At 39.2% G+C, this 16,377-nt stretch overlaps 1 protein-coding gene across 1 annotated transcript in view; it reads left to right on the top strand.

The window, feature by feature from the left end:
• Positions 1–8,882: 8,882 nt before the first annotated feature.
• Positions 8,883–16,377, top strand: part of PCSK1 (proprotein convertase subtilisin/kexin type 1) — a gene marked incomplete at both ends in the record, with an annotated part of 37,419 nt that continues 29,924 nt past the window's right edge. Inside the window, 2 exons of the mRNA XM_081315573.1 lie at positions 8,883–9,062; positions 16,182–16,286. Of these exons, the coding sequence (XP_081171699.1) occupies positions 8,883–9,062; positions 16,182–16,286 (285 nt within the window). The remainder of the gene's footprint in view (positions 9,063–16,181; positions 16,287–16,377) is intronic.

Here is a 16,377-nt window from a genome sequence, read left to right as displayed (position 1 = left end):
TACATATTTTCTCCCATTTACTATATGAAATTATAGTCTTAACCAGTTTCCTAAATACCAAGCTTAAATGTACCCATTGATTTTCTTCAGAATTTGTTTTCAGTAATAAAGCTATCAATGGGTTTGTCTGAAAAAACAAACATTTTACATAACATTACAGATAATGGCCCCACTTAGCCACCATGCCCCAATCAGGATCATCTTACTGCACTATCTTTTACAACTACTAAAATCAGAAATCCTGTGTACGAGAACTATTATAAGTTAGAATCAATACATAACACAGAAATTTCTTATTCTATCCAGCCATCTAATTCCTACAGCATATATTTATGGAATCTGGATATTGCATTGGATCTACATTTTTATAAGTTCTCTTGCAGAAGTTTAGTATCCTGCCCTGTGCTGTCCTTCCCTCCTCTAATGTACTTATATTCCCTGGACCACCTATCTAAGCGCTTACTAATCCCAACCTGTTTAGACTTTTGATCTAGACAAGAGTCACCCAGATGTTGTCACTTGCTTGTTGATAGCTGGAATGAAAATCAAATATGTTCTGTTCATTGTTTCTAAGTGTGCTCTAGTTCAGTGCAGACTTTTGTTCTTATTCATTTATAAGATTTGTAAGGCTGCTTATCTCACACTTTGTAACTGTCAGCAGCATACAAAAAGAAAAATAAAAAAGAGGAAAATTCAAAAACCAAAAATATTCCCAACAAAATAAAATAGAGTCAACATGCAATTAAGACTGGCAATAAAAACATACATATCACAGAACTGGTTCATCTAAAAGCCAAGTCTTTGCAGCTTTTGCAATAAGGTTGGAACAATTCAACCATAGGGGGCTAAAGTTCATTCCAAAGGGCAGAGAAGAGTGACCCATAAATTCCATTAAGTGACATTGTTTCAGAGAGGGAATCTGGAGCATATCTACCTTGTGCCACAGGCAAACATGCCAGGGAGAGGCAATCTCCCAAGTATCCCAGTTCCATATTGGACACACCCATTGCTATCTCTCACGCTATATTTTGAACCAGCTGAAGTTTCCAATTGATCTTCAAAAATAGTCCTATGTAGAGTGCATTATAGAAATCCAACAGGTTAGTGGCTAAGATATGAGTAATCACAAACTGAATTTCCTGAACTAGAAGATGCAATGGGTGCACAATATAAACTTGCAGAAAGGCCCCACTGATCTTCATGTAGGAGCCAGGAGTCTAGAGGGTCCCCAAATTACAAACCAGCTCTGAGAGGAGAGTTCAGTCCTACCCAGAACCAAAGATGAAAACCTCCAGAAGTGGATCCTAGGAAAATGAAAACCTACAGCACTCCATCTTATTAGCAGTAAGAGAGTCTGCTTTCCTCATGCAGACCTCCAGAACATCTACACATTGGTAGAGAACCAAGACAGTCTTACTTGGTTAGACAAGGGCAGAAATGTATACAGAGATGTAAACTGATGATACTCGATTCTCTACCAACAGATAACCTCAATGGTGCATCATGTAGATGTTAAACATAAGTGAGGAAATAGTGAATCCTAAGGCATGTCCCCATAAAACATGGGCCTTAGGGCTACAACTTTCACACACACACACACACACACACATACACACACACTAATATCAACTGGAAGAAATAATAGAGAAAGGAGGCCACACCATGTCTCTTCGCCCCAGCCCTCTTCATCAAAAATATTATGTTTAAGTTGGCTGAGAGCTCAAAGAGGGCTAGAAGTGATGCACTTCTCCATCCTAAATCCATTGCAGGATTATTGAAAAACACAATCAGTGCAGTCTCAGCATATGTTCCAGCCTGAAACCCAATACCAAAAGTTTAAGACTGTTTACTTTCCATTCACCTTCAAAATTGCAGTTTGACTGCCTTCTCAACAACTTTCCTTAAATTTAGAATAGAATAGAGCTGGAAGGGATCTTGGAGGTCTTCTAGTCCAGCTCCCTGCTCAAGCAGGAGGATCTATACCATCTCACACAAGCCTCTTCTTAAAAATCTCCAATGATGGAGCACCCACGATTTCTGGAGGCAAGTTGTTCCACTGGTTAATTGTCCTCATTGTCAGGAAGCTTCTCCTTAATTCTAGGTTGCTTATCTCTTTGTTCAGTTTCCAACCATTGTTTCTTGTCCTGCCCTCTGGTGCTTTGGTGAATAACGTGACCCCCTCTTCTTGGTGGCAGCCCCTCAAGTACTGGAATACTGCTATCATGTCTCCCCTATTTCTTCTTTTCTTTAGCCTAGCCAGACCCAAGTCCTGCAGCCGTTCTTCGTATGTTTTAGTCTCCAGGCCTTTGAACATCTTAGTTGCTCTTCTCTGATTTTTTTCAAAACTCTCAACATCTTTTTTGTGATATGGTGACCAAAATTGGCTGCAGTATTCCAGGTGTGGTCTTACTAGGGTTTTATAAAGTGGTACTAATACTTTGTCTGATCTTGATTCTATGTCTCTGTTTATACAACCCAGGATTGTATTAGCTTTTTTGGCTGCAGCTGCACACTGTTGGCTCATGGTCAAGTGATCGTTCACTCCAAGGTTCCTGTCACAGTTACTGTTTTTAAGCCATGTCTCGCCCAGTCTGTACTTGTACCTTTGATTTTTCCTGCCTAAATGTAAAACTTTGCTTTTCTCCACATTGAAACTCATTTTATTGGACAGGGCCCATTGTTCAAGTTTGTCAAGATCTTTTTGGATCCTGAGTTTGTTTTCTGGGGTGTTGGCTACTCCTGCCAGTTTGGTGTCATCTACAAATTTGATGAGTTCCCCTTCAATTCCCTCATCTAGGTCATTTACGAAGATATTGAAGAGTACTGGGCCTAAGGCAGAACCTTGTGGTACCCCACTGCTTACTTCTCTCCATGTGGATGTAGTGCCATTGAGGACCACTTGTTGAGTATGGTTTGTCAGCCATTTTCTAGCTTACCAAGGAGTAAGTTGTGGCCTACCTTATCAAATGTCTTACTGAAATCTAAGTACACTACGTCCACAGTATTTTGCTGGTCTATTAATTTAGTCACTTTATTGAAGAATGAAATAAGATTGGTTTGCCATGATCTGTTTTTGACAAACCTGTGCTGGCTACTAGTTATAACTTTGTTTGCTTCTTATTGTTCGCAGATCTGTTTTTTGATTATCTTTTCCAGGATCTTCCCAGATATTGATGTTAGACTGATTGGTCTGTAATTTCCTGGGTCTGTTTTTTCCCCCCCTTTCTTGAAGATGGGAACCACATCATGCCTTTTTCAATCCTCAGGTACTTCCCCTGTGCTCCAGGATTTTTGAAAGATGTAGTGCAGTGGTTCTGCGATAACATCTGCCAGCTCCTTCAGAACTCTAGGATGTAATTTGTCGGGTCCTCATTATTTATATTTGTCAAGTTTGGATAGATGTTCTCTTACCATTTTCTTGCTTATTTTAATTTTTGTTTCTAGTTTGTCTTTTGCAGTATTTTTTTGGGTATGTTGGGCTATAGTTTCTTTTTTTGTGAAGACTGATGCAAAGTATGAGTTAAGCAGTTCTGCTTTCTCCCTGCTGCCTGTTATTTCCTTGTCATCTTTTCTCTTGAGTGGACCTACAGTTTCCTTGACTTTTTTCTTGTTGTTCATATATTGGAAGAAACCTTTTGTTTATTACCTTTGACTTCTTTGACCCTCTTTCCATTTTTTGTATTTGTCCTTTTTGTCTTTCAGTTTGTCAGAGAGATCTTTGTGCAGCCATGCTGGTTTCTTCTTGAGTTTCTTGTTTTTCTTTTTCAGTGGTATTGTGCTGGTATGGGCTTTTATGATCACATTTTTCAGAGTTTCCCATGCTTCTTGGGTTGTTTTCCCCTTTAGGATTTTCATCCATGGGATCTTTTCTAGGTTCTCTCTGAGTTTGTTAAAGTTAGCTCTTTTGAAGTTTAAGATGCTGGCTAGATTGTTTTCTGTTGCTAGTGTTTGCATTATATTAAATTCCAGTATGACGTGGTCACTTTCGCCCAAGGTTCCGGTAACTTCAACTCCTTCTATCACTTCTTCTCTATTAGTAAGAATTAAGCCCAGTATGGCTTTATGTCTAGTTCCCTCCTCCACCTTTTATATGACAAAGTTGTTGGCTAGGTTGATTAGGAATCTGTTTGATCTCCCACTAGCTACAGAGTTAGTTAGTTACTCCCAGTTGATATCTGGATAGTTGAAGTCTCCCATTACTATTGTGGTATGCTTCCCACATACATTTGTTAACTAGTTGACAAAGAGTTCATCTATTTCTTCTGATTGGTTGGGTGTTCTCTAATATACACCTGTGGTAATGTCACTTTTTTTTATATTGACCCATATGCATTCTGGAGAGATTTTATCTTTGATCATGTGTGTTTCTGTAGATATGTAGTGTTCTCTTACATATAGTGCAACTCCCCCTCCTCTTTTTGTAAACCTGTTTCTTTTGAACAATTTGTATCCATCCATCAGTCCATTCCATTCATGGGTTTCGTCCCATCAGGTTTCTGTAATACCAACTGTCATATTCTCCCTTGTGTACTATTGCTTCTAGTTCTCTCTGTTTGTTCCCCAAGCTTTGAGCATTTGTATATAAGTATTTAAGGCTTTTATGCCTGTCCGTGGGTATGTTTCCTGCATCTTCTGGATGTTGTTTAATTTTTTCTTTTTTCTCATCTCTGCCCACCTCATTGTTTGATTTGTTTTCTTGGGATTTATGATTGGTTTTGGGTTCTAGAGATTCTGAGGACTGGCCACCCACCCCCCTCAATTTTAGTTTAAAGCCCTCCTGATTAGTTGGGCCAGCCTTTTTCCAAGTACATTTTTCCCTGTACCCCATGCCTTGGCAAGAGTCCTTCATGAAGGAAATGCAGTCCATGATCCAGGAAACCAAAGTTTTCTTGGTGACACCAACCTTTAGCCAATGGCTTATTTCTAGAATTCTTTTTCCCCAATGGGTGTTGGCCTTTCATTGGAAGTATAGATGAGAACATTACTTGTGCTCCTAGCTTTTTAACTTTATTGCCTAGTTGTTTGTAGTCTCTCACTATTGTACTCAGTTTCTTTGTTGTGTCATTCGTCCCAATATGGAGAAGGAGGAAGGGGTAGTAATCTGTAGGCCTAATTATTTTGGTTAGGTTCTCAGCCACATCTTTGATTTTTGCTCCAGGGAGACAATTATGTATTGCCCTGTTCACTGCCCTGAGTCCTTTGGGAGAAGGGTGGTATACAAATTAAATTAATAATACTAATAATAACATACCTCCCTGGATTGTATTTATTTGACAAATAAAAACAATAAATAAATAAACCTTATCCTAGAGTGAGGAAAGTCCTTTTTCCATGTTACTCTGAGTATGAAGTTGAGATGAAATTATGCATAAAAATAGCAGCAGCCATGTTTCTCTTGAAAAGGTGTCACCACTCATCCTCCAACACATCTTAATTTAGCAGGAAGTAATTTAAAAAGGAAAGGAGTTGTTATCTTTCTGAGTGCACATATTAAATGAAGCTGTAAATTCTTCATCCAATAGGAAAGCAACTACTTGTGACACAAATGATTTTTGATCACAGTTCCTAATGTGCTAACGACAGTGTCAGCATCTCATCCTTTTACCTGTTAACAATAAATCTTCAGTTATATATTTAAGCACCACAGTTTCACAAAGAAGCTTGAAAGATGTCCCTGAGTGTGTTGAAAAATAACTTTTCTTGATTCATGTCTAGAAGTATGCATGACAACTTAAAATAGTTAATACGCTAAAACACATTACAGTATAAAAATGCAACAGATGTTTAGTTATAACAGAGCTTAAGGAATGCATGCTTCTTATCTGAACATTGCTCTGAACAAAAGAAAAACAGGACCTGTATGAATTGAGAAAAATTTGAGAGCTCTTATGAGGGAAGGTATATAATCAAAAACCCATGGGGATAATGGTTGTGGGAAAGAAGAAGGGACTGGTGGAAAATGTGACTTCTCATTAAATCATAGCTGTGCAGCTGGTGGCCTGGAACTATATGCCACCTGTCTAGAAGTACTTGTTCATGCCCATATGCCCACCATCACACACAGCCCTCTGCATATGAGATGTGAGTGAGTCAGATGCAGTTGTCTGCATATGCATGAGAATTATTTTTCCCCCAGAGATACTTACTTTATATTCAATTTTAAAATCACCAGAAATGTAAGAAAATGGAGATTACTATTAATGATTCAGTTTGACTATTGAACAATTAACATCAGAGGAAAATATAGTATTTAATTTGATTTAATTTTCCTCTACCAAAACCGGTTTTAAACTCAAAATAATAATAATAAAAAAAACTGCAGAGATCTGCTTTAATCAAACACAGGCAATTCTTCAGACATCAATCAAATGGGACCTACCTCTAAAAAGTCAAGTACCAGATTGCATTGAAAGGAAATAGTCAGGCTTGATTCTTTTCCTAAAGATTTTTTAATATATGTATATGGTATGAAGAAGCCTTTTTCTGAAATCATTTGGGACATATTGAAAATGTCAAAATGTCTAATATCTCAAAAAATAGAGGTTGCATTGAATGATAACAGTTATGTATGACCCATACAGCACACAAAGTTCACATGCTTAACAGTACCCATATATTAATTCATTTGGCTAAGATGATGAATTTAGATGATGAGTTGGATAAGAAAAGTGGAATGATGGTAACGCTGAAGTAGCCATGGATCTAAAACCCAATTCTAACCCTTACCAACTCTAAACCTCACTAAGATGTGCTCTTTATCACAGTATTTAAATCCTGTGTTCATACAACAATCAGGACAGCTTCATTTGCACATCTAATCTAGCTAGTTTTGATTGTGTTTTCAGCTTACTATGATTGATGCCTTTGACTTGTAAATCATGCTTGAGTGTGGGAAATATTAATACAGGACACCTGAGTTTTCTGAGGAACAGTGAACATGTAGATACAGGAAGAACCGAATCTGGAGAAATAATGATTTAGACTAGAAAAGGGCTCCATTTAACATACACAACAAATATATTTTGGTAGGACTGGAAAATATGACAGCTTTAAAAACCCTAACCCTAACTATCAACAATAATATGCAGATACAGTAATATCACTCAGCTGAAAATATTTCTTCAAAAAGTCTTAGACATCTTCATTGTGAAACTAAAAGTAGAAGTGAAGAATCCAAATTGAAATTGAATACTAAAAAGGCAAAGTTATGCCAACCAGTAGGTCATTTCAACAGCAACAAAGAGAAACATAATGCTAATATACTCTATAAAATTGGACAGAGAGTGAGAAAAAGAAGATACATAGAAGACTTAATCAAACCTGATCCAAATAAAGTTGGAGTTATGATCAGTAAGCAAAAAGCTTTTATGGAAGTGGATTATGGAACAGAAAAAGTTACTTTGGTTGTCATGGGTGAGGGAAGTAAAAGAAAAGAAAGGCAATGATAGATGTATAAGGTAGATATACAAGAACAAAACTTTATTAGAATTTCCTTGGAACATATAACAGTAATCACTAAATAAAAGTCAAAATGGTGAGCACTTATCCATACAATCACTGACTCATCATTCTACCCCCCCCACCATACCCCTCCCCACGGATACCACTAATTCGGAATAAATCCACTTGAAAACATTTAACTTCACTGTGCGAAGCCAGCCTTTTCAGACAAATTCTATTCAAGATGTTTGCAAACCAAGAAACCAAATCAAAGCCATAACAAGCTAAGGCGTCTTGTCTGACCAACCAATATGCTGCAAGGTGCAAGGTTCTGCCTCTGATTCTTCACCTTCCCACCCTTTTATCCCATCAAACGGAATGATAGCAGCCATACATTCTAATTGGGCTACATTTCCATGCTTTTGCCTTCTGCAGAAAAGGGCTCCCTACCTAAGCAGTGGGAGCGGGAGCAACCTCTATTGATTGATGACTGCATCTTTCTAAAACCGGGTGGGGGGGGGGGCGGTGGGGGAGCGGTAGACCTCTGGATATAGCACCTCCATTCACACACACACACACACACACACACACACACACACAGATCAGGAGAGTGGAACAGGAGCCCTCTTGGGTAGCTCACCCGCACTCCTAAGCAAGAGATGTTACTCACATGCGCCCACCCTTTTTTTGTTGCCTTCTAGAAATTTACCCCCGCCGCTCCCGCTGCCGCCCACCCCGAACCAACAGAACCCCGCCGTTTCCAACTCGTCAGATCTTTATGGCAGGCTTTGCACCGCCTGTGCAAGAGAATGACGCCGGTTGGGGAAGCCAGCGGCTAGCACCGGATTCCCTCTCGAGCCGTTTCCCAGCCTTGGGCGAGCTCGGCTCGGCTGTCGACGAGCGGTTTGGGAACCAGGCTTGGAGGGGGGGGGAAGGCGAAGGCAAGAGTGGAGGGGGGGGGCTCCGGGACCGCGAAGAGCTCCTGGCCCTTTTCCGCCGCTCGGCTGCGCGTACGTCTTATCTGGGTTTATTTTGATCCCAGCCCCGTAGCCCCCTGCCTGCGTTGGCGAAGGCTCCGGCTCCTCCTCCTCCTCTCCCCCGGGAACATCCAGCAAGAATCCAGGCCGGGAGATTTGACGTCAGGGAGCGCTTTCGTCCTTCTGACGTGTTAAGCGCTCATTCCCATTCTGGCCGTGGCTGCTCCAAGCCCGGCTCCAGCATGAGACCAGCAGAGAGCGAAGGAGGCGACCGCGGCGGGGCACTTTCTTAGCAACTGCCCGCTCTTGCCTTTCCCGTGCCTGATCATCGCGTAGCAACCAGAGCCGAAGGGACTTTCCTCACCTTCTCCAGCGACAGTTCCCGACTTCTCCGGGCTGTTCGGTATCTACAATTCATTTCCTCCCCCCGCCCCCCCGGAGTATCCCTTTCGCTCTCCCGGAGCCATGGGAAAGAGATGCCGGGCAGGGCAGGGCGTGATCGCGGCTCTCCTCTGCGCCTGGACTGTGGTCCTGCTGGCTAAGGCAGAGCGGCAGTTCGTCAATGAATGGGCAGCCGAGATCCCCGGGGGTCTCGAAGCAGCCCGGCTCATAGCAGACGAACTGGACTATGAACTTCTGGGACAGGTAAGACGCGACCCCACCCCTCCCTTTTCTTTTCTTTTTTTCTTTTCTAAGTCGGGCAACTTTCCTCTTTCCCCGAAGTAAAGAAACTAAGAAACGATGGATGATGGATCCTATGACTGGCAGAGATGCAGTTGGTAAGAAAAGGTTGCCTGCTTTTGATTTGGGAAGAGCGCTCCGCGCCTTGCTCAGGCAACCTGTTCCAGAGATTCTCTGCCTTCAAGGCTGCCTTCTTCCTCGTTGGTATTGTTGCGGTTGAAACGAACAAGAAGAAGCCACGTTGCTCCTGATCAGTGCTTTTTTTTTTTTTTTGTAAAAGAAAAAGGTGCCGGAACTCGCACATGTCATACAAGCCGCCTTGCCTACCCTACAAGGTTCCATCCAAAAAAGGTGCCGGAACTCCGTTCTGAGCGTTCTATGAGAAGAAAAAAAAAGCCCTGCTCCTGATGGGAAACTTCTGAATTCATTCCCACTCCTGTCCTGCCTCATCTTCCTTCTTTATAATTGTCACCCCTGGTTGTCTGCCACTTTGCCACGGCTGCATTTTCCCCTTGGACAGATATTTATTTGGCCAGCGTAACTGTGATTTCAAGTAGCGTACAAGGATTAAAACAACAGCCACAACCAGTAATACTTGGAGTAACCCCTAAAGTAAAACAGCCCACCCCGGTCATGACAGTGGAGGCAAGGGATGGTTTGGGGCCAAGGCTGAGCAGAGCTGCATATGCCAATGACTCCTGCAAAGAAGCCCATGCGCTTGAATGGAGCAAAATCAGCAGCAGACAATTGCAAAACAGGGAATTAGGTGAAAGCCCTCTGGGAACTTCAGTTGGCTTGGCCTTAACCCTTTCAGCTTCCCAAATGCCACTGCTCAAGTTCTGAATGCTGGGGTTCCTGAGCTCCTGCAGAGTGGGTGGATTTAGCTTTAGCAGCAAAAAAATAGACTATTTCTGGGTTAAGGATAGAGATTTATCCCTATCCTTACAGATCCCAAGCAACAGACATTTGAGATTGTGCAAAAAGTAGTGATCAATTAGCAGGTCTGGGCAAAAAAAAGTTACAATATTTTCTCCTTTACTTGAAAAGAAAAGCATAATGATCAAGATGTAGGAGGCTAAGGGCACAGCTACGTTTAGTAACCCCTAGTCTTTATATACTCTAATTTTTGTAGATCTGTAAGTTCTCTCTAACATCTGTTTCCTCTTTTATCATCTTGATTTGCTTGTTTAGCCAAGCTTTATGGTGTGGGTACTGCATATGCATAACATGTGATGTGTGTGTGAGAGAGAGAAAGAGAGTTAAGTATATGGTGAATGACTCCTCGCCAGTTTATAAATCGCTATTTGGCAAATAAAAGTGTGCAAGATCTGATTCACTGCTGCCTGAGATGAACCAGCTCACTTTGTTACATAGCACAGGATGCTGTCAAAATTGCATTAGCAACAACTCAGACAAACAGAAGAAAAGATAAAGACAAAATACTCAGATGAAAGACATTAGAGATTTACTGACTATATTCATCTATATACCAGAGATGGGGAACCTTAGTTTCCAGAGCTCCTGGGAAACTAGATCAAGCCAACACGCCCAGAGCAGGAAGCTGTAATTCAGCAATACATGGAGAACTATGGATATCCCAACTTCAGTATATGTCAGCCTATCAATCTATTCCACCAAGGAATCACCCATGTTAAATCTAATCTTTCAAATAATGCAGCATAATAAATTGCTACAAAAAGGTTGAAATTACTCAATTGCAATTAATTCCACTATGCAATCTTCCCTAAGACATCTACTTACTGGTGAACCATTGTAGTTATCCATATTCCCATCATCAGATTTCTTCTTTAGCAAATTAATTTATTCATAAGCTCAACAATATTATTTAATAGAAAGTACTGAATTTGAATCTGTGATCAGCACTTGTCAAAATAAAAATTGATTTAGAATTTAGAATTCTGACCTCATCTCTAAAACCTGGTTTGTTGTATACATTATAATAAGTGTTATGCAGTCAAACACACATTGTCTCCCTCTCCCTCTTCCCCTTTCTTGAAAACAGGAAGATAAAGTATGTAGTACTCATTTTATACACCTTTCTCTAAATGTGCATTTTAATTTATGTAATGCCACAAATCTGCAAGTACTTGTACATTTATTCCAACATTAGCAAAAAATAGAAAAGAATATTATTTCAAAAAATAAAATATAAATCTATAAAATCTGCTTATTTTCTATTGATAAAATTTCTGATACAATTTTAGTCATATCAAGTCGCCTTTTATCTCATTCCCCTCACATACCAATATCTTATATGCTATATAATCTAATTTGTCACTTGTGTCAAGCTGTGTTTATAGTCCTGCATGTATATGTATATATATCCATGATCCTGCTATGATCATAACCAATGTGTTTATTTGTTTAATAGTCTTCTTGTTGTTATTGTTAATAGTCTTTGTTGTTGTTATTGTTCAATAGTTTTTATTTGATTTTAAATAAAATAAAGTATGATTTTGTGGAAAAACTTGAAGAGGAAGGGCGCACATCATTATGGAGCTAGATTATACTTAATTGTGACACTAAGCTGAGAAGAAACTAATTAGGAAATAAAACCAATTCAATAATGATGAATATTTCTTTGAGCTATCAGGGCAAGTGGTATAGCATGGCCATTTATTAACTCAATCAGATTTATGCAGTTGATGAATTACTTATAGCTATAGCATGGAGTATATATAGTACATAGATATACATACCACTACTACCACAAAACAAGGGACGCGGTGGCTCAGTGGGTTAGGATGCTGAGCTTGTCGATCAGAAGATTGGCAGTTTGGCGGGTCGACTCCTGAGTGCTGCGTAGCAGAGTGAGCACCTGTTACTCGTCCCAGCTTCTGCCAACCTAGCAGTTCGAAAGCACGTAAAAAATGCAAGTAGAAAAACAGGGACCACTACGGTGGGAAGGTAACAGCATTCCGTGCACCTTTGGTGTCTAGTCATGCCAGCCACATGACCACGGAGACGTCCTCGGACAAGCGCTGGCTCTTTGGCTTTGAAACGGAGATGAGCACCAGCCCCTAGAGTTGGAAACAACTAGCACGCATGTGTGGGGGAACCTTTACCTTTACCTTTACTACCACAAAAACAGAAGCATTTCTTTCTTAGTAGCAGCTATTTTGCTTTCATAATATCTGAATCAACCAACTTCTGCATCTCCAGAAGCTCCCATTTCCTATCCCAATTAAAATTCCAGTAAAGAGATTGATATTGAACAGAATGTAGACTAACCAGATTGCTATTTAATTGAAGATAAAAATCACTTGATCAGTAATATGTGTTTTAAAACTTCCTGAATAAAAAGCATTGAATAAAGAAACAACTGACAGAAGAGACTATTTTATTTGCAGCTCTGGGTTGAAGTTTGGGGTCCTTGGTGCTCTCTGACCTGGTTGTTTACTTGCAGACATTTCATTACCAAACAAGGTAACTTTATTAGTGTATAAAAAATATTTCCACAGAGGAGAAGAAAGAAAACATACTCCTTTATTGAAATGTTTTTAAGTAATAGCGAGTTTTAAATCAACATTCCACAAGTAAATTTCTTCTGGAAAAGTTAAGGACTTGATCGTTGTATAGTAAAAGTAAGATTTCAGAACATGCAACCATTTTTGCCATTTTATTTATTTAAAGCTTGAAAAATTAATACAAAGACATTTCATGGGAAAATATATATGGAGAAATATCAGTAGCAGACCATTTAATTATAGCAATATGGACAATTCTGCCATACATTTTGACTAATCTTAGGTTTAGTTATTGTGAACTGGTGATGAGAATGAGAGGAACTAAACACATTGTATTCAACTAAACACCACAATTCGCGTATTTATTCTTTTAATATCACAAAGAATAAAACTTCCTAAAAATCACTAATTCAGGAAAAGGAGGAGAAGACATTATTACAGGGTACCAGAAATTCACAACCAAGAACTAAGGGCACAGATATACAGTAATGTGTTATCCTCAAGTCCTGGAGATGGTGGAAATTAGAGCAGGGAGTGCTATTGTTCTTGTCATTTTGATGCAGTTAAATTTAAAAATGATGGATTCCCCCAAGTTTGTTTCCCATCCCACTGAGCATTACCCTCTGGTAGGAAAAACAGCTACTAGTTGCTCTCCTTAAATTTCAGTGGGGTGGGGTGCAGAGCTGCTCAGAACCTGTAATCTGCCAGTCAGGAAATTTCTAAATAGGTGTCTATACCAGCTGATGGGTCACAGGTGCAGAGGAAGAGGAGCAGAAGATGAAGTGGAAGAACCCTCTCCATGGAAATGGAGGCTAGAGAAATGGAGTGAAAATGGCACAATGAACTTTAATAGAATTTAGTATAAAATTACTAATTTAGGGAACAAAATCAGATGCACAGAGATAGGTCATAGTTTGGTAATAGATGTGAAGAAAAACTTGTTTTTATATTTATACATTTCAATATTAGAGAGTGGGCAACCATTTGTCTGAAATGGTACAGGGTTTCCTGCTTGAGCAGGGGTTTGGATTAGAAGACCTCCAAAGTCCCTTACAACTCTCTGTTATTCTGTTATTCAATATTAGTTTGATAGCGAGTTTGATGCAGAGGTTAAAGTACAGAGCTAAAAGCCAAGAGACTCTTGAGTTTTAGTCCTGCCATAAATGTGATACAGATGGTTGACTTTTTGGCAGTTACTCTCTCAACCCTAAGAAAAAGGCAACAGTAGCAAAGCATTTTTTAAAAAGGTTATCCAGAAAATATCATGAACTCACCCATGTGGACACCAGCCATTAAGACTGACTCAAAGTTTGGGTGGACGGATGGATGGACAGAGATAAATAATAGTACACAGATAAATAGACATTGATAAAGATAGATGATAGAAGACAGAGACAGAAAAAGATAGATAATAGAACATTAAAAGGAACAGTAATATGATATCAATGCAAGAATGCCTTCAATTACAGTACACAAACCCATCATTCTAAAATATCATATCATTTACATTTTACAAAGAGCCATAGTTGACCAGTCTCTAAAATAGGCATGTTTTAACAAGCTTTGGGAAAGCCAGAAGAAGGGAAGTGAATGCTCACTTAGGGCAAGGAGTGGGAAAGGAGAATTTTCAGAAGAACAGAGTCCACCCAGAGAATGCTTCTCCCCCCTCCCCCTCCCCCCCCCCCGTAGATTGGGACCTTCAGCAGCCATATGGAATTTATCTCAATTTCATGGATACCAAGATGCTTAGCTGCATAGGTGATAATGTTAATTTGAATTACAACGGTAGAAATACAATAAGGAAGCTCTCCCATAAACAGAAAGACCAGCATTTGTTGATCTAATTGAAGTTTCTGAGTTTTTTTATGGGCAGTTCCAAGCAAAGTATATTAGAGGGATCCAAATGACAAATGGCAAGCGCATGAATAACCCTCTTCAGTGCCTTCTGCCCAGTTGGGCAAAGGCCTTCATGACCATGGCTTCTACCTGCTGTTCCAGGAAGACTTTCAAGATGCAAGTTTGTTTTCCCTGGGGCTGACCCCATCCACAGCCAAATTTGGTAATAATGTCCCTGAATTAATAGATTTTGTCAGGAATCGTGCAGAGATCTCCTTGAGCTAACAAGAAGCTAATAAAATAAATAAATAAATAAATAAATAAATAAATAAATAAATAAATAAATAAATAAATAAATAAATAAATAAATAAGTTGCACAGACAAAAAAGGTACTGAGAGCAGCAAAGTTCACACAGTAACCACACAGATACACTGAGGTGTGAAAAACAAAATACTTTACTTTGTGGTGTAATACAAAGCACAGTCAAAAATAAACAGTCCAGGTCATACACATGTAAAGAACAGATAAACAATAGTAACAGTCCAAGGAGTATTCCAAATACAAAGTCTTCTTACCAGTCCAAAGGTCAAAAACACAGTTATTCAGGTTTAACACAGTAGCAAACCAACAATAGCAGTAACAGAGTAACTAACAGTAAAAAAACAGCGAGAGCCCTAGCTCCCTCTTTATGGCCTTTGGGAGGCAAACACACCCTTGGCCAATCATCACATTTAAAGTGATATCATACATCACGGCTTATATATTTCCAACCCAACCAGGTAGGCTTAATCATATGCCTAATAGACTTCTACATTAAGTCATTCTGTCTAGCTTGGGCTGAGTCTGAATTTGGTTTTCCCCATCCAGACACTACCAGCTTCTAGACACCAAATCTGGATTTCTACTAAGTTCTACAGTAAATTAAAAAGTGAATACATTTTAATTTATGGTAGAACTTAGTAGAAATCCAGATTTGGTGTCTAGAAGCTGGTAGTGTCTGGATGGGGAAAACCAAATTGGCAGATATGGCTGCAAAAGGAAAAACGAAGGGGGGAATATAGTTTTAGAGTGAATTAATAGAAACGTGGTTTCCAACTCATGGAAAATAATAATTTTACTCTTCTTTGGTCAGATCTGGGTACTGCACTTGAAGAAAGATTTAGAGAACTGGAGCAGGTTCAGAGAAGTGCAGTGAGAAAAATAATGGGACAAGAAAAGTAAGTGTTGTGAAGTTAGACTGAGAGAAATTAATATGTTTAATATTAAGAATAGGCTAAGAGGATGGAATATGATTGTATTCTAAAATACCTAAACAAATGTCCCACACAAAAAGGTCAAAATTTGTTTTCTATTGTCCCTGCATGCATTCTGACACGGCACAATTAATGAAAGGGAAGGAGCTTACAATAAAATACAATACCCTGATGCTACTTTTGTCAGTCTGAGGATAGCATCAAACTCCTGTCCTATTTGTTTCTATTTATCCTTAAATAAATTTAGTCACATGTTCCTATTTGGTGCATCTTACCATTAAATAAAAGCAATGCACTTTCATTTCTACACAAACATATACAAGATTTAAAACTACTAGTGGAACATAATTCTGCTTTCTGATCCTTTATTTTTAAAATACGTTTTATTAGGCATTTAGGTATTGCTGCATGGTTTCAGCTCTTAAACTAAATAGTGTTCTGGGTAGTTTTCATTGTTTCTTGCTGTTATGGGAAAAATATTTAAAATTGTTCTGTTTTTTACAGATTGGGTTACTAGAAGATCATTATCTACTTAGACATAAGAATCACCCTAGAAGATCTCAACGAAGTGCTTCTCATATCACTAGGCAACTCACAGATGATGATCGTGTAAGTAGTAAATGTATGCTTTATAGCTTCTCTTAGACGGCCATTCTAAACCTCCTTCTAAGTGAGTAAACTTTTCTCAATATAGAAGCTT

Source organism: Vipera berus (genome assembly GCF_964194415.1).
Source record: "Vipera berus genome assembly, chromosome: 2".
NCBI lineage: Eukaryota > Metazoa > Chordata > Lepidosauria > Squamata > Viperidae > Vipera > Vipera berus.
Note: the sequence above shows the minus strand (reverse complement) of the source record. Positions and strands in the feature narration are given on the sequence as shown.